Source organism: Macrobrachium rosenbergii, chromosome 41 (assembly GCF_040412425.1).
Source record: "Macrobrachium rosenbergii isolate ZJJX-2024 chromosome 41, ASM4041242v1, whole genome shotgun sequence".
NCBI classification, from domain to species: Eukaryota; Metazoa; Arthropoda; class Malacostraca; order Decapoda; family Palaemonidae; genus Macrobrachium; species Macrobrachium rosenbergii.
Window position 1 is genome coordinate 94027988 of NC_089781.1, and position 20000 is coordinate 94047987.

The 20000-nt window shown below is 35.1% G+C and overlaps 1 protein-coding gene across 1 annotated transcript in view; it reads right to left on the minus strand.

Moving 5' to 3' along the window:
- The window catches only part of LOC136827019 (oxysterol-binding protein-related protein 1-like), a 408899-nt gene that overhangs the window by 50820 nt on the left and 338079 nt on the right, over positions 1-20000 (minus strand). The window contains 1 exon segment of the mRNA XM_067084704.1: positions 7373-7583. Coding sequence (XP_066940805.1) covers positions 7373-7583 — 211 coding nt within the window.

The window sequence follows — 20000 nt, forward strand, 5'->3', positions numbered from 1 at the left end:
TCTTTCCTTATTTTGGTACACAGTGTTGTCCATGGCTGCTATCTGACTTATTTTTTAAAATATACGAGTGAAATGTATCTATTTTTTTCATTTGCTTTTACGAATGGTTTTATTCAATTTCTCTTATTCTTTCTCTTCTCTTTTCGTTGTGATTTGTGCTAAATCGGCATCTCAGTTTCTTTTCTGTTTACTTGAGTTTTTCTCTAAAACTACATATCTTATTTCTGCATATTATTCTCTCTCTATTCTCTCTCTCTCTCTCTCTCTCTCTCTCTCTCTCTCTCTCTCTCTCTTTCTGTACATATAACTCTCTTTATTTGCATATCTTATTTCTGCATATTATTCTCTCTCTCTCTCTCTCTCTCTCTCTCTCTCTCTCTCTCTCTCTCTGTACATATAACTCTCTTGATTTGCATATCTTATTTCTGCATATTATTCTCTCTCTCTCTCTCTCTCTCTCTCTCTCTCTCTCTCTCTCTCTCTCTCTCTCTCTCTCTCTCTCTCTCTCTCTCTCTCTTCATATAACTTCTTGATTTACATATAATTCTCTCTCTCTCTCTTGATTTCTCTCTATCTTATTTCTCTCTCTCTGTATAACTCTCTTGATTTGCATATCTTATTGCCTCTCTCTCTCTCTCTCTCTCTCTCTCTCTCTCTCTCTCTCTCTCTCTCTCTCTCTCTCTCTCTCTCTCTCTCTCTCTCTCTCTCTCTCTCTCTCTCTCTCTCTATTTGCTTTTATTCTTCTTTCACTATCTGAAAAAAGAAGATTACGGCCAAAGATGACGTTTTAAATTAGCATTACATATTCTTTAAGAATATCAGCACCAATTTCCATTACGCTAATAAAAATACTCTGAACGCATTTTCACTACGTCTGGAATGAAATACAAAATAATACGAAAGAAACAAGAGATTATCTTCATAAACGCAAAAGTAAATACAAAATAATATGAGACAAAAAATTATCTTCATAAATGAATTGTCTCCATAAATGAATAAGCAAATATAAAATAATATAAAAGAGACAAGAAAGTGTCTTCATCAATGAATCAGCAAATAAATAATAAGATAAAAGGACGAGAAATTATCTTCATAAACTAATAAGCACAAATAAACCACGGATATAAAGTCTCCAGGTTTCTCCTTCAGCATCTGAGAAATGAAAATTAAACAAAAAAAAAAAAATAGGCAATAACTGACTTCAAGTAATGACTCGACGCAATAAACAGCGGAACAGTTGCCTGGGGATCACTAATGAGGTAAATAAATAATGAATTTCCAATTACAAAGAGGCTCTCAGCTGACTGCTGAACGCGAAATAATGAGCCGTCATTTGCATAAAAAAATTTATATACTAAATAAGTCAAATAAAAACTGCGCCCAAAGTTTCTTCGGCGCAATCGAGTTTTCTGTACAGCGTATAAAGCAGTATGAGCCCCGGCCCATGAAACTCTTCAGCCACGGTCCGGTGGTGGCCTGTTCTATAGCGTTGCCATACGCACGATCGTGGGTAACTTTAACCTTGAATAGAATAAAAAAAAAATTATTGAGGCCAGAGGGCTGCAATTTGGTATGTTTGATGATTGGAGGGTGGATGATCAACATACCAATTTGCAGCCCTCTAGCCTCAGTAGTTTTTAAGATCTGAGGGCAGACAGTAAAAAGTTCGGACGGACAGACAAAGCTCACACAATAGTTTTCTTTTACAGAAAACTAAAAATTATATATTAAATAAAAAAATATACACTAAATAACTGTAATTTTTTCTCATGCTTAAGGATTTAAGGATTGCTCAGCAGATAAATATGACTCGTTGATAATTGTCGAGGTATTTTGTTGATGTGCTTTATATTTTTTTATATTCTTATTTTATTCCGGACGGTTTGTTTTTATGAAAAATATTACATGGTGCTTGTTTTTGGGAATGTTGAGGAATAGGTAATATACTTATTCGTGTGTGTGCGTGTATATATATATATATATATATATATATATATATATATATATATATATATATATATATATATATATATATATATATATATATAGAGAGAGAGAGAGAGAGAGAGAGAGAGAGAGAGAGAGACAGACAGACAGACAGACAGACAGACAGACAGACAGACAGACAGACAGAAGAACTAGGATATAAATTTATATAAATTTATATGTAGTATTTTTCAATCTCTCTCTCTCTCTCTCTCTCTCTCTCTCTCTCTCTCTCTCTCTCTCTCTATCTATCTATCTATCTATCGATCTATCTATCTTTCTATATATATAAATATATATATATACACACATACACAAACACACATACGAACATACACACACACACAGACACGCACGAATAAATCCTTTCCATACGCCTCTAAGTTCTTCGAAAATCAAGGCGGTATAATATTTTTCACAAATTAACGAGGGCTCAAGAGTTCTTTTATATTATTCAAACCTGGGCTCTCGGGAAAGGTCAAAGGTCATTATATTGCCGGTGATGTTTACGCTCGCTCGTACTTATGGTTTAATTTTTCGAGGCTACGAGTACATATTATTCATATATTACACGAGAGAGAGAGAGAGAGAGAGAGAGAGAGAGAGAGAGAGAGAGAGAGAGAGAGAGAGAGAGAGAGAGAGAGAGAGAGAGAGAATGTAATGAATTATTTTTGTGTTTCTGCAGACTACGATAAGAAGAAGAAGAAGAAGAAGAAGAAGAAGAAGAAGAAGAAGAAGAAGAAGAAGAAGAAGAAAAGAAGAAAATTTCTGATTTTGGTTTGGAGCAGAAATGGAGGAAATTGAGAGAGAGAGAGAGAGAGAGAGAGAGAGAGAGAGAGAGAGAGAGAGAGAGAGAGAGAGAGAGAGAAAGTGTTTACTGAAATTGGAACCTGCAAAGACGTATCAACTTTTAATGCCTATGCTTTCATTGACAGGCCTATTTCATTTCCCATTTTTGATAATATGAAAGTTTAAGTGGTGTCAACAATCTGTTTCAAACAAGGAAAAACTATAGTTAATTTACCACGTACAGTGTAATGCTTTGATGAGAAATTTTGGAATGATAACAAAAGGGAATTTACAGGAATGAACGAAAATTTTACAAAAAAAAAAAGGAAAAAAAAAAAAAATGGAAGATTCTGCAAAAATACAAAACTAAAATGGAAGACTGCAGTTTTCTTTGCCAAAACTGACAAAGCTGAGAAAAATGGGATCCCCTGAATAAAGCACTGAAGAATCATTCTGGAACTGCAGTAACTTGTGTATTAGTGTTTCACGAGCCCAAAGTGGCATATCTCAATTTCTAAAATGTTGCAGATACTGCAGTTTTCCATTTTAGACCAGAATTTTAAAAGACGGGTACTGGAATGATCACCCATTAAAAGCGTGAGGACGAACGAAACGAGTATAAATGAAGACCCACAAAAAATACGTAACGGTAAGCGTATGGAAGAATTCTGTTGGTTAATGAAAGATTGACGAATTAATGCAAAGAGGAAAACGAAAGAAACGGAGAGAATAAGAAGGATGAAAACGGAAGAATACAAGACACTGATATTGTGAAGATTAGTAAATTAATAATAAAGTAAAAAATCGCCGAAGTTTCTTCGGCGCAATCGAGCTTTCTATACAGCCGCTACAGCGTATATAGAATCAAGGCCACCGAAAATAGATCTATCTTTCGGTGGTCTCGGTATGATGCTGCATGAGCCGCGGACCATGAAACTTTAACCACGGCCCGGTGGTGGCCTATCCTATGTCGGTGCCAGAAGCACGATTATGGCTAACTTAAACCATAAATAAAATAAGAACTACTGAGGCTAGAGGGCTGCAATTTGGTATGCTTGATGATTGGAGGGTGGTGGATGATCAACAAGCCAATTTACAGCCCTCTCGCCTCGGTAGTTTTTGAGATCTGAGGGCGGGCAGAAAAAGTGCGGACAGGAAAAGTGCGGACAGAGCAAAGTGCGGTCGGACAAACAAAGCTGGCACAATCGTTTTCTTTTATAGAAAACTCAAAACCATATTAAGAAGCAAAATCATATGGTGTCAGAAAATGCATATTAACACTAAGAGGAATGAATCGCTACCTTTCCAAATATTAAAAAAAAAAAAAATCACGGTTTCTAAAATCATAAATGAGGGACTGCCTCCTTGAAAAGGTTACGTAATACCTTGCATCGTCAAAATTAAATTTAAATGAGAATAAACAAAAACCAAAATGCCTATTTTTCCACGAACTCTTATGTAGGTTAACAGCATAACATCGACACAGTTTCATGAATGTGAGGATTGATAAACAAAACGTTTTTTGAGCTGACACATTCTTATTTCCCCACCCCCCCCCCCCAACCCCCACAAAAAATAAAGATAGACAGAACATAACACCAAAGAAAAAAAGGAAAAAATGCGCCGAAGTTTCCTCGGCGCAATCGAGTTTTCTGTACAACCGCTACAGCGTATAATCAAAACCACCCAAAGTAGATCTATCTTTCGGTGGTCTCAGAATAATGCTGTATGCGCCACGGCCCGTGAAACTTTAACCACGTCCCTGTGATGGCCTATCAAATATCGTTGCCAGAAGCACGATTATGGCTAACTTTAACCTTATATAAAATAAAAACTACTGAGGCTAGAGGGCTGCAATTTGGCATGTTTGCTGATTGGAGGGTGGATGATCAACATATCAATTTGCAGCCCTCAGCCTCAGCAGTTTTTAAGATCTGAGGGCGGACAGAAAACGTGCGGACAGAAAAAAGTGCGGGCAAAATAAAGTGCGGACGGACAGACAAAGCCTGCACAAAAGTTTTCTTTTACAGAAAACCAAAACATAACCCTACGTCATATATAAAAAGACTGTCGATCATTTAATTAGGCTTCTCTCTTTGGTTAAGCCCAAGTTTCAGTTCGATAAAGGGGGGGGAGTGAAATTCTCCCACCCCCACCCCACCCCACCCCTACATCTCCATTCCAACATAACGGAGAGACAAATTTTCCAGATGAATTCGAACGTAACTCTAACGGGTGATTTCACACAATTAAAGAAAAATCATTAGAGCAATAATTATCAAGATGAGTGGGATAATTAGGCCTGCCCTAGGAGAGTTCTACATGAACAGGTTATTTAGGATCCAAATGACGGTTGACTGACTGGTTGCCAGTTCTCTGGCGTTGCAGTTATCAAGGTTTTAGATAATGACTGGTCTGAGATCACACAAAATATTGTGGTGTGGGTCTGGTGTGGCAGGTGATGGGTCACAATGAGTGGGTTAGTGGTTGAGTAATAAATTGGACCAAGATAATAAAGATAAAACCAAAAAAAAATATTTGGAGACTGATCTAACAAAATGCAAAAGGATTTTAAGACAAAACGATTAAATATTGCCCCAAAGTTTCTTCGGCGCAATCGAGTTTTCTGTACAGCGTATAATCCACCGAAAATAGATATATCTTTTGGTGGTCTCGGTATAATGCTGTATGACCCGCGGACCATAAAACTCTCAGCCGACTGTGGTGGCCTGTGTTGTTGCGTTGCCAGAAGCACGATTATGGCTAACTTTAACCTTAAATAAAATCAAAACTACCGAGGCTACATGGCTGCAATTTGGTATCTTTGATGATTGGAGGGTAGATGATCAACATACCAATTTGCAGCCCTCTAGCCTCAGTAGTTCTTAAGATCTGAGGGGGGGGGGACAGAAAAAGTGCGGAGAGAAAAAATTGCTGACAGAATAAAGTGCGGACGGACAGACAAAGCCGGCACAATAGTTTTCTTTTACAGAAAACTAAAAAAAGAAGAAACATACTTATCAAGAAGATATATTCTCAAGAACGGGTGTAAATAGGTAAATAAGTAGGAAAATAATTAAGAATAATAAGCAAACTGTTTTCGAAAGTGAGTAGGAAAATTATTCATAAAAAAGGGACAAAATTAAAATCAATAAGTAGAAAGAGAACATAGAAAAATAATTTTTATTAAAGTGCTTTAAAAACAACACAATAAAAGTGACTTGCTTAAAAGGAAATGTAACTGAAAAAAAAATAAAATGTAAAATAAAACCACATGGCATTACACACGACTTTCATACAAAATTATCTTACTAATAAAAATTATTACTGAAAAAGGACGAGAAAACTATATTTCTATAAATCTTTCACAAATGACCAAATAGAGGAGGACTTTTATTCTCGACAAACAAGTGAAAAATGCGCCGAAGTTTCTTCGGCGCAATCGAGTTTTCTGTACAGCGTATAATCAAGGCCACCGAAAATGGATCTATCTTTCGGTGGTCTCGGTATAATGCTGCATGAGCCGTGGGTCACGAAACTTTAACCACGGCCCAGTGGTGACCTATCCTATATCATTGCTAGACTCACGATTATGGCTAACTTTAACCTTAAAGGAAATAAAATAAAAACTACTGAGGCTAGAGGGCTGCAATTTGGTATGTTTGATGACTGGAGGGTGGATGATCAACATACCAATTTGCAGCCCTCTTGCCTCAGTAGTTTTTAAGATCTGAGGGTGGACAGAAAAAGTGAGGACGGACATAGAAAGCCGGCACAATAGTTTTCTTTTACAGAAAACTAAAAAAAATGGACTTCTTCGCTTAATCTAAATACTTTACTTTTTTTACCTGGTTCGAGGTTTTGGTGGACGATTTCAGCAGAAAAATTAAGTCTCTGGACATTATTCTCCATTCTTTCCCTTAAGGGATCTTAAAATAAAACTTCCCGCAGACGAATCAGCAGCAATTCCGTCCAATGGGGGAAATCTTAAATCTTATTAGCCTTTCAAGTTAAAATTGGAATCTCCCCTCAAAATGGTTTTATTTTTTTAGATTCATATGACGGGTGGATCAGAAGGTCCTGATTTATATTTACAGCTTTTAATTTTGTACGTAAAGTGATTCATTTACGAAGTAAAGGTCTTAGCTGGTAATTCTGTACTTTTTGCGAATGGCCAGACACATACAAATATATATATATATATATATATATATATATATATATATATATATATATATATATATATATATATATATATATATATATATATTGCCTCCCACGCATTTTGAGACAGAGACCCTCTTTGAAATTCAGCTTTACATGCGCACACACACATACATATATGTCTTTACACATATATATATATACATACATATATATATGTATATATATATACATATATTTATATATATACATATATACATATATACATACATATAAATACATACATATCTATACACGCACAAAAAGCTGCAATCATCACAATATCCATCTAACATTACCAGCCATAAAAACTAAACATACAAAAATACCCGACATCCCTTCCCTCCCCACCCAACCCCCTCAAAAAAAAAAAAACAAACAAAAACACACAAACCTGCATCCGAGTGACGGGATCAGCGCCCTGATCGGCCTTGTCCAGAAGCCAAGCGTACTCCATGTACTCGGCCATCCGCTGCAGGAAGGAGAGTGGCTCGTTGAACACAACGGGCATCGTGATCTTGGAGAGCTCCTTGCCGATGCACTGCTTCAGGACAGACCAGAGGGAGAAGTCGTTCCTCTGGATCTGCTCTCCAGGCAGTTGGGTCCTGTGGAGACACAGAAGAAGAAAAAGAATTAGAAGATGGAAGGGGATTGTTTTTTTTTTTTCTTATGGTTAAATTGATAATGTACTGTTTGGGGTAAAGATGTGGCTGTCCAGAAAATTAAGGTTTTGAAAAATATGAGTTATGACATAAGGGGTTGGAGACTGGTTTGCTTTAGTATATAGACATACACCTTATCTTATATATATATATATATATATATATATATATATATATATATATATATATATATATATATATATATATATATATATATATATATATATATATATATATATATATATATATAGTCTGCAAATGCACCTTTTTCAAATTCAGTAACACAACCTCTCTCTCTCTCTCTCTCTCTCTCTCTCTCTCTCTCTCATAGACAACTTTCCTCATGAGCTTTCGATTATTACAGCAACAACAGCAGCAATACAGCATATGCAGCATTACTGCAGTGGATTTGAACAATATCCTGCAGAACCAGAATCCTGTAATTTAGTAGGATTTGCTTCTCCTTCTGAACCTTTGTAGTTCCTTCATTGTGAGGAACCCAATTTTCGCATATTAAACGTGACAGGGAACTTTGCCAAATGGTTTTGTGTTCCGCCTCGACTTATTTGCCTTGTAATGTCTGGGATCATGAAGGAAACTCTCTCTCTCTCTCTCTCTCTCTCTCTCTCTCTCTCTCTCTCTCTCTCTCTCTCTCTCTCTCTCTCTCTCTCTTTTCTTAAGACTTTCTCTTCCCTCTCTCCTGTGCCCTTCACTGTTCCTCTCTCTCTCTCTCTCTCCTCTTTTATAAAGCTCTTCTCTCTCTCTCTCTCTCTCTCTCCTTTTTATAAAGCCTTTTCTTCCTTCCTGTACCTACCTTTCACTGTCCTTATCTGTTAGTTAATCTATTCTCTTCCTTCCTCTTGTGGCGTTTGTTTATCACGTACTCATTCTCTCTCTCTCTCTCTCTCTCTCTCTCTCTCTCTCTCTCTCTCTCTCTCTCTCTCTCTCTCGGAGTAGTCTATCTAAAATGGCAATGCTTCTAAAAATTCATTTAAATTAACATCGCGAAAGCCCTCTCTCTCTCTCTCTCTCTCTCTCTCTCTCTCTCTCTCTCTCTCTCTCTCTCTCTCTCTCTCTCTCTCTCTCTTCTGTAATAATCTATCCAAAATGGAAATATTTTCCAAAAGTTCATTTAATGAAAATCGCGAAAGCTTTCGATCATAAATTAAAATACGTTATCGACAAACTATTTTAATTTGTTGCGTGTGATGGTGAACACTCGGTACAAATTATGAAAATGCACATTTAAATTTTCGTGCTTCTATTATTATTATTATTATTATTATTATTATTATTATTATTATTATTATTATTATTATTATTATTATTATTGTTGTTTTTAACGCATATTATGATCAATTTAAACAAGTAAAAAATAGGCCGAACTTTCTTCGGCGCAACCGAGTTTTCTGTTCAGCGGCTACAGTGTATAATCAAGGCCACCGAAAACAGATCTATATTTCGGTGGTCTCGTTATAATGCTGTATGAGCCGCGACCCATGTCGTTGCCAGAAGCACGATTAAGGCTAACTTTGACATTAAATCAAATAAAAACTACTGAGGCTAGAGGGCTGCAATTTGGTATGTTTGATGACTGGGGTGTGGATGATCAACATACCAATTTGCAGCCCTCTAGCCTCAGTAGTTTTTAAGATCTGGGGGCGGACAGAAAAAGTGCGGACAGAAAAAATGTGCGGATGGACAGACAAAGCTGGTACAATTTTTCTTTTACAGAAAACTAAAAGTGGAAAAATATATTCATTTTCATAATCTTTAAATAATCCTTTCTAGGTCAAATTTCCCTTTGGGCGTTCCCAGTGTCTTATAATAATAATAATAATAATAATAATAATAATAATAATAATAATAATAATAATAATAATGTTTAGCAGTTGTTGCAGAATCTTTGTTCTTAATGTTACCATTTTTATCATTGTAAAAAATACTGATACATCTACATAAGGTAAGAGGTAAAAAAAAAATACTGTTGTTAAGATATCTTTGTTCTTAATTTTATTATTATTATTTAAAATTATTATTATTATTATTATTATTAAAAAATTATTATTGTTAAGATTATTATTATCACAAAAATATATTGCATTAAACAAAGGAAATTAGAAGATTATTATTAGATTATTATCGAAATAAAATATTAAAATAAAGAGAAAAAAATAGGTAAATAAAAACAAAAAAAAAAAGTGAACAACAACAAAATAAAAAAAAAATTAAACAGCAAAAAAAAATAAATAAAAATAAAATAAAAACACGAACAACAACAAAATAAAAAAAAAAGATTGGCAAACACGCAAAGAAAAAATAAAGAACATGGCGAAGATTTCAAAAGTGAAGAATTTAAACAAAGGTAAAAAAAAAGAGAGAGAGAGAGAGAGAGAGAGAGAGAGAGAGAGAGAGAGAGAGAGAGAGAGAGAAATAAAATCGAAGAGAAACAGTCGAGGAATTCAAAATCAAATAAAAATAAGCACACCAACAACAGCAAAATAAAAAAACAGCTGGGAAACACGCAAGAAAAAATAAAAGAACAAGGCAAAATATCTCAAAAGTGTAACCATTTTAAAATCTGCCTTTGCACCAACAACAGTCAAACGCTTGAAATGATTTGTCCCTCAGATTAAAAAAAAAGGGGGGTCCAAACTCGCCTTTCCCTTAGCACCCCCTAACCCCCAACCCTTCAAACACCTATTAAAAAAAAAGGGGCGGTATTGGATCCCCTGATTCGGGAGATAAAAGCATCGGAACATTTTTGCAACAAAGGATTCTGAATGCTCTTTTCAAAGACGACGAAGTTAGAAGCGACTCTTTGTAATTCGCTTTTATGGTCGTTATCACAGAACGACTTTAGTTGGGCGATTCGACCTTTTTTTTTTTTTGCTTAAGGGTAATTTTATATGATTATGGTGATTATGGTCAGAGAGAGAGAGAGAGAGAGAGAGAGAGAGAGAGAGAGAGAGAGAGAGAGAGAGAGAGAGAGAGTAGGAAAACTGTTAAAAATGACAATATGCTTTACTGTGAAATAAAATAAAAACATTAACATATAAAGAACATTAACATATATATATATATATATATATATATATATATATATATATATATATATATATATATATATATATATATATATATATATATATATATATATATATATATATATATATATATAATGTTATATTATTTAGTTAGCTATTTCACTTATATATATATATATATATATATATATATATATATATATATATATATATATATATATATATATATATACATATATATATATATATATATATATATATATATATATATATATATATATATATATATATATATATATATATATATATATATATTATGTTAATATTATTTAGTTAGTTATTTAGAGAGAGAGAGAGAGAGAGAGAGAGAGAAAGAGATATTGAGATTTTTAACAAGACTCTCAAGAGAGAGCTGCGTTAAGTAATACTAGGTTCTATTTTTTTTTATTCCTGATGCTGGAGAAATGAGCTCCCATTCTGAGACATTTTTTTGTAATGTTATTCTCTTCCTTTATTATTTTCTTAAAGTGCCAGACTGTATTTTTATCCCTGGGCCCTAGGAATGAAAACAAAGACGCAGCTGGTCATTATATGTTGAAATAAAAACATCTCAGTAATATTTTTTCATCGCAGAATATATTCAATTATTTGGATGCTTTCATAAATATATATTTTCTTTTTGTTTTTCTTGCTGCGTGGCCTGACTCAGATCCGAAAAGGTCATGGATAATATATTTAAACGGGGATATGGATAATGTATTTACCTTTATGGTAACACAGATATGGGTGATATATTTATCTTTACAGTAACAAATATGTAGGTGATATATTTACCTTTACAGCAAAACAAATATGGATGATATATTTACCATTATAGTGCCACAGATATGGATGATATATTTACCTTTATAGTAACACAAATATGAGTGATATATTTACCTTTATAGAAACCTAGACATGGATGATATATTTACCATTATAGTAACATAAATATGGACCTTTATAGAAACCTAGACATGGATGATATATTTACCATTATAGTAACACATATAAGGGTGATATATTTACCTTTACAGCAATACAAAGATGGATGATATATTTACCATTATAGTGTCACAGATATGGACGATATATTTTAATTTTATAGTAACACCTATATGGATAATATATATACCTTTATATTAACAAAATCATGGATAATATATTAATATTTATAGTACATTACATTTACTTTTATAGATACACAGATATGGATAATATATTTTTTATCTTTATAGTCACACAAATATGAATGATATATTTTTTATCTTTATAGTCACACAGGTATGAATAATATATTTTTTATCTTTATAGTCACACAGATTTGAATAATATATTTTTTTTATCTTTAGTCACACAGATATGAATAATATATTTTTTATATCTTTATAGTCACACAGATATGAATAATATATTTTTTTATCTTTATAGTAACACAGATATGAATGATACATTTATCTTCATAGTGACACAAATATGGATGATATATTTACCTTTATAGATAGAATGATGTGGATAATATATTTACATTTATAGCAACACAAAACCGCTGCCTAAATGCTCTAACGCTAAAACCTGACCTTCCCTTTGAAATGTCATCGCATAATTTGATTATAAACACCAGATAATATTTACCTAACAATATTTTTGCCGACGTGCAACATCGAATGAAATGTATACACACCACTTTATACACACCACTTTTTTGTCCAGGAAAAAAGTAAAAAATGTGCCAAAGTTTCTTCGGCGCAGTCGAGTTTTCCGCACAGCCGCTACAGCGTACAATCAAAGGCCACCAAAAATAGAGCTATCTTTCGGTGGTCTCGGTATAATTCTGTATGAGCCGCGGCCCATAAAACTCTCAGCCGGCCGTGGCGGCCTGTGTTGTTGCGCTGCCAGAAGCACGATTATGGCTAACTTTAACCTTAAATAAAATAAAAACTACTGAGGCTTGAGGGCTGCAAATTGGTATGACTGATGATTGGAGGGTGGATGATCAATATGCCAATTTGCAGCCCTATAGCCTCAGTAGTTTTTAAGATCTGAGGGCGGACAGAAAAAGTACGGACAGGAAAAGTGCGGACGGACAGACAAAGCCGTCTCAATAGTTTTCTTTTACAGAAAACTAAAAAATGAAAGCCTTAGTGGAGAAGTCCTTCTCATTTGTGAAGAAAGAAAGAAAACCCTTAGAATAGAGGTCCTTTATGCCAGTGGTCCCACCACCGTCTTAATTGAGTTACCTGGCAGCCGCAAAGACGGGAATTGAGGACCGATTTCGACCAAGAAATTGGGAGGAATAAGACTCTCCCATCGGCGAAATGGAGTATTGGTGGAATTCGGTGCTTCTGAATGGAATGGCATTTTTTTCCTCTCATTCCTTTTACAAGGTTGGTTGCAGGAAATGCAACCCAAACTTCTACCAACTTTTGGTAAGAGGAAGAATTGAAAGGAAAGAGCGTTTAATTTTTTTTTTTTTTATTAATTTTCTAGTTTAAAAAAGCTGGTTAACAAAACTTAATGTCTAAGTCAGTCCAACGGCTCTTATTTTTTCTGTCCGCCCTCAGATCTTACTCCTCCAAAGAAGAACTACTGAAAAGGCTAGTCCGCTCTTTTTTTCTGTCCGCCCTCAGATCTTACAACCTACTGAGGCTAGAGGGCTGCAAATTGGTATGTTGATCATCTACTCTCCAATCACCAAACATACCAAATTGCAGCCCCCTAGTCTCAGTAGTCTGTATTTTATTTAAGGTTAAAGTTAGCCATAATCGTGTTTCTGGCAACGCAACGCCACAGGCCACCACGGCCGGCTGAGAGTTTCATGGGCCGCGGCCCATACAGCATTATACCGAGACCACCTAAAGATAGACCTATTTTCGGTGGCCTTTATTATGCTCTTTAAAGAAAACTCGATTGCGCCGAAGAAACTACGGCGCATTTTTTACTTGTTTTTGTATGTACTTGAGTAATGACAGAGAATGACTTTTTAAGTAAGATATGTTTTTAATCGCTCAGAGCTAACGGAAAGTGGTTTTACGACTCATTCGTTCGGTTTTATTTATTTAGTTTTTACAGATTTATATAAATACAAATATCAGTTCCATATATACAGGTATTTATACAATATATACAGTACATACATATATATATATATATATATATAAGTATATATATATTTATATATGTATTGTATATGTATATATATATATATATATATATATATATATATATATATATATATATATATATATATATATATATATATATATATATACGAGTATATATATGAGAGAGAGAGAGGGAGACAGATAGAGAGAGAGAGAGAGAGAGAGCGAGAAAAGAGATGAAATGAATAATTTATCAATATTCATAAGTCTATATTTCAAGTAAGAAAATCGTGAACATATTTCTAAAAAAGACAGACCATCCATTATCTATTAAGTTTTGTTGTAAATAAAATCAACATAAAATTAATGCCATGCATTTAAAATAATAAAAAATAAAAACCTTAAAAAATTCAGCACTAGATAAAAGCAAACAACTGCATGTTCCAGCTTCTCTTTAGAAGCCTAAAGGAGGGGGCCAAGAACGCCCCCTCTCTGTCTCTGTGTGTGTGTGTGTGTGTGCTGCAGCAGAGAGAGAGAGAGAGAGAGAGAGAGAGAGAGAGAGAGAGAGAGAGAGAGAGAGAGAGAGAGAGCGCCACACCCATCATGGCTCTTGGAGCGAAGGCTGAGGAGAATCGAAACACCGGATAGAGAGAACTTAAAAATTTCTGATTTGCTTCAGAAGCAGAAATGGAGGAAATTGGATAAAAGAACGTTAAGGGACATGCGAGAACAACAACAACAACACAACAACAACAACAAGACCGGGTAGAGAGAACTTAAAAATTTCTGATTTGCTTCAGAAGCAGAAATGGACGAAGTTGGATAAAAGATCGTTAAGGGACATGAGAGAAGAAGAAGAAGAAGAAGAAGAAGAAGAAGAAGAAGAAGAAGAAGAAGAAGAAGAACTTAAAAATTTCAAGAAGGAGGAGGAGGAAGAAGAGGAGGAGGAGGGAGAGGAGGAGGAGGAGGAGGACAAGGAGGAAGAGGGGAGGAGGAGGAGGAAGAGGAACAAAATAAAAAAGGATAAAGAAAATAATCTGAGAAATATTGGTAATAAGAATGGCAGAAAATATCAGTAATATTCCTATCATTTCAGATTTGTTATGACACCGCAATAAGGTAAATGACAGAAGTACTGACAATGGTAATTATGACAACAATAATACTAAATAAAACAGGTAAACAGCGATAATATAAAAACAACATGAGAAGGCATCAAATCACACGAAGGAATTTATCTAACACACCATAACGCCGGATTCTGTCAAATGCCTTTGGGAACAGATTGAACAAGTAAAATATGCGCCGAAGTTTCTTCGGCGTAATCGAGTTTTCTGTACAGCCGCTACAGCATATAACCAAGGCCACCGAAAATCGATCTATCTTTTGGTGGTCTCCGTATAGTGCTGTATGAGTCGCGGCCCGTGAATCTTTAACCACGGCCAGACGCACGATTATGGCTACATTTAACCTTAAATAAAATAAAAACTATTGAGGAGGCTAGAGGGCTGCAATTTGGTATGATTGATGGTTGGAGGGTGGATGATCAACATACCAATTTGCAGCCCTCTAGCCTCAGTAGTTTTTAAGATCTGAGGCCGGATGGAAAAAGTGCGGACGGGACAGACAAAGCCGGCACAATAGTTTTCTTTAACAGAAAACTAACTAGGACCGTAAAGTCCTTCAGAGTCCTGCACAGGAGACGACAAAACAGCCAGAAGGAGCGAAAAGGTCGCCATTAAACTGCGCCCTTCTCGACGAGAGCAAGTTGCAGGCCCATCGAGACGGGAAAAAGGATGAAAGTTAGACTTGACAAAGTTGTTGCTGAGAACTTGGGTGTCTAAGGGGTAGTTTTTTTTCAGGAGAAGAAATCTAGATTTTTCTGTGAGAGAGAGAGAGAGAGAGAGAGAGAGAGAGAGAGAGAGAGAGAGAGAGAGAGAGAGAGAGAGAGAGAGAGAGAAATTCTTTCTTTCAAGTGACTATAGGGTAGGTTTTTTCAGGAGAAGAAAATCTGGATTTTTCTGTGAGTGAGAGAGAGAGAGAGAGAGAGAGAGAGAGAGAGAGAGAGAGAGAGAGAGACAGAGAGAAATTCTTCCTTTCAAGTGACTATAGGGTAGGTTTTTTCAAGAGAAGAAAAGCTAGATTTTTCTGTGTGTGTGTGTGTGTGTGTGTGTGTGTGTGTGTGTGTGTGTGTGTGTGTGTGTGTGTGAGAGAGAGAGAGAGAGAGAGAGAGAGAGAGAGAGAGAGAGAAATTCTTCCTTTCAGGTGACTATAGGGTAGGTTTTTTCAAGAGAAGATAATCTACATTTTTCAGAGAGAGAGAGAGAGAGAGAGAGAGAGAGAGAGAGAGAGAGAGAGAGAGAGAGAAATTAAAATGAGAAATCAAAATCTTAATTACCATTTACATTCGATATTCATTTTCAAGAGAAGATAATCTACGTTGACTTATTTTCAGAGAGAGAGAGAGAGAGAGAGAGAGAGAGAGAGAGAGAGAGAGAGAGAGAGAGAGAGAGAGAGAGGGGGGGACGAATTTTAATCGCGATGAAATGAGATTCTTTACGAGGTTACAAACAGGGAACGAAATAGCCTATGAAATGACATGCGGGATATAACATGAGCTCTGAGAGCGTCTGACATGACTGATGAGTGCATACATGTATTCTAATTCATGGGGACATTCGTGTATCCACAGGAATCACACACATATATACACATACGTAGACTGTATGTACGTATGTGTGTGTGCGTATATATATATATATATATATATATATATATATATATATATATATATATATATATATATATATATATATATATATATATATATATATATACATACTGTATATATTAGTTCCTCTTTGGGCGAGTCGGTAGAGTTGTCGACTAGCACTCGCTAGGCCCGGGTTCGATTCCCCGGCCGGCTAATGAGGAATTGGAGGAATTTATTTCTGGTGATAGAAATTAATTTCTCGCTACAATGTGGTTCGGATTCCACAATAAGCTGTAGGTTCCGTTGCTAGGCAACCAACTGGTTCTTAGCCACGTAAAAATAAGTCTAATCCTTCGGGCCAGCCCTAGGAGAGCTGTTGATCAGCTCAGTGGTCTGGTAAAACTAATGTATACTTATATATATATGTATATATTACCACATGGGAGATTAAAGACCGGGTCTAAATCCTGACCGGTTTTGGCTTCATTTCTGAGCCATTATCGAAAATGGCTTAGGAGTAAGGCCGAAACCTGTCAGGATTCAAGACCAGTTTTAAATTTTCCTCCTGGATGACAAAATCAAATCACTTTTTTCCATCTTAGACAAATAAAAAAATCTATAAATATAACATCATTGCAAACGTTTGCAGGAAGAGAGAGAGAGAGAGAGAGAGAGAGAGAGAGAGAGAGAGAGAGAGAGAGAGAGAGAGAGAGAGAGAGACTAAAACATCTGGAGTATTTCCAGAGATATTTCCAGACACAGAGACGTGAAACAGACACAGGAAGGGAATGAGGAAGAGTTTGAGAAACAGCCACGAGAGGTTGAGGTGAAAGAAATAAGTGAAAAAGAGGGAATAGCTAAAGAGGAGAGAGAGAGAGAGAGAGAGAGAGAGAGAGAGAGAGAGAGAGAGAGAGAGAGACAGAGAAGAAGAATGAGGTGATAAAAATAAATGAAAAAGAGGCACTAGTCAGAGTCAGAGAGAGAGAGAGAGAGAGAGAGAGAGAGAGAGAGAGAGAGAGCCTAAAAAATCTGGATGATTTCCAGAGATATTTCCAGGTTTCTTGAAAACGATGAGATGTCATTATTGCAAAAAACTTCCCCAATATCTGCTTGTGGAGGAAACATGGAAAGAATTAGTCTCAGGGTCTGAGAGGATAGACTCTCAGGTCGAACGTCCTCAGACAGACGAGATTTGGTGAAAATAATTATCTCTCTCTCTCTCTCTCTCTCTCTCTCTCTCTCTCTCTCTCTCTCTCTCTCTTCATAGTTATTGATATATCATTAACTTAACAGTCTATCTGAGCATCTATCACTAATAAAACATATCTGCAGATCCGTATTTCCTCCTACGAACAAAATCTCTCTCTCTCTCTCTCTCTCTCTCTCTCTCTCTCTCAAACACACGATCACGAACACGCACAATGCATCCTCTCTCTGTTTTATCTCTCATGATATATTGAGAAGCCTTTAATCTCTCATGATATACTGAGAAGCCTTTAATCTCTCTCTCTCTCTCTCCTTTCACCTGAGCAAGACAGCCGTTCTCATTTGGACACGCTTTCACATCACATGGCCTTGATGTCTATTCCATGCGACCCGTAATATATTATTATGAGCTGCTACACCTCCCCCTCCCCCCTCCCCACCCTCCATCCCTCCCACCCCTACCCTAGGATCCCTGGGCCCTTCAAACCGAGCTCAGCACAACTCGAAGATAATAACATTCCCTTTATGCTCTTGGGCTTTCCGAAGATTGTCTTATGATTCATTGAATAAGTTTGTTTTTATTTCTCTATCTTTATTTTTTGTTTTTGTTTTTAGGTGCTAGGGATTGTCTACAGACTTTTTTAGATAATTATTTAGTGGTTTATGATTATTTTGAATTGTCTATTTATTTATTTCAGTTTGCTTTCTCAATGACGGTAGATTATGTAAAGCATCATTTCCCCTTTAGTATCTATTTTTAGTTTTCTGTAAAAGAAAACTATTGTGCCGGCTTTGTCTGTCCGTCCGCGCTTTATTCTGTCCGCACTTTTTCTGTCCGCCCTCAGATCTTAAAAACTTACTGAGGCTAGAGGGCTGCAAACTGGTATGTTGATCATCCAACCTCCAACCATCAAACATACAAAATTGAAGCCCTCTAGCCTCAGCACTTTTTATTTTATTTAAGGTTAAAATTAGCCATAATCGTGCTTCTGGCAACGATATAGGCCAGGCCACCACCGGGCCGTGGTTAAAGTTTCATGATCCGCGGCTCATGCAGCATTATACCGAGACCACCGAAAGACAGATCTATTTTCGGTGGCCTTGATTATACGCCGTAGCGGCTGTACAGAAAACTCGATTGCGCCGAAGAAACTTCGGCGCATTTGCTACTCGTTTCTCTTATTTTTTACTTTTAATGTCCTCGTTTTTTGTTGTATAATTCCATGTTGTGTCTTGTTCCTATTTAGCCTTTTATTTTTCTCTTATCCTTTCTTCTCCAACAACGTAAGTTCCTCTTTATTCCTATAATTTTACTATCGCATTCATTCTCTGTCTCTCCACTAGTTCCTGTCCTTCTTATCATTATTTCATCTACCCGTTTTACCATTTATTCATATTTCTATTTCACTTTTATCCTAATTACTAACGCACGTTCCATATTTCCCATCAATTATTCAAAAATCTCTCCTTTTCTTCTTTTTCTTTCTCTATCTTTCCTTGGGACTCTGGATGTTATCTCTTTTGCTTTTGGGCAAGGCGTCATTGACCCTGGTAGTTGTGACGCCAGAAAATCTACAATGAATACATAGCACAGATGGATTTCATTCTAAGGATGCCTGATTACTAAGTTAATGGTTAATTTGGTTTCTGCAATAATAATAATAATAATAATAATAATAATAATAATAATAATAATAATAATAATAATAATAATAATAATACTGTAATAATAATAATAATAATAATAATAATAATAATAATAATAATAATAATAATAATAATAATAATAATAATAATAATAATAATAATAATAATAATAATAAAGAATATATGCCACTTTTTTCTTGAAATTTAATTTCTATTTAAACGGATGAAAATTCCTTTTCAAAGGATTGAATCTTTCATTCTCGATTTTGTTTCAATATTTATGAATGCTATTTTAAATCTAAATTTTGTTAGCTTTTGTCTATGGACGAATTCAAATTGATCCAAGAATTCAAAATCATCCGTTTTTCATAATTATTTATTCCCCATTTCCTTTAAATCTAATTATAAAAAGACGAAAATTTCTTTCAAAAATACTGAATAATTAATTCAACATTTTAAAAAATATTTTTAAACCGGATTTCTGATCGTATTATTCATAGACGAATTCAAACTGATTCAAGAATACATAATTATCCGTTTTTCATATTTCACGAATTATTATTATTATTATTATTATTATTATTATTATTATTATTATTATTAT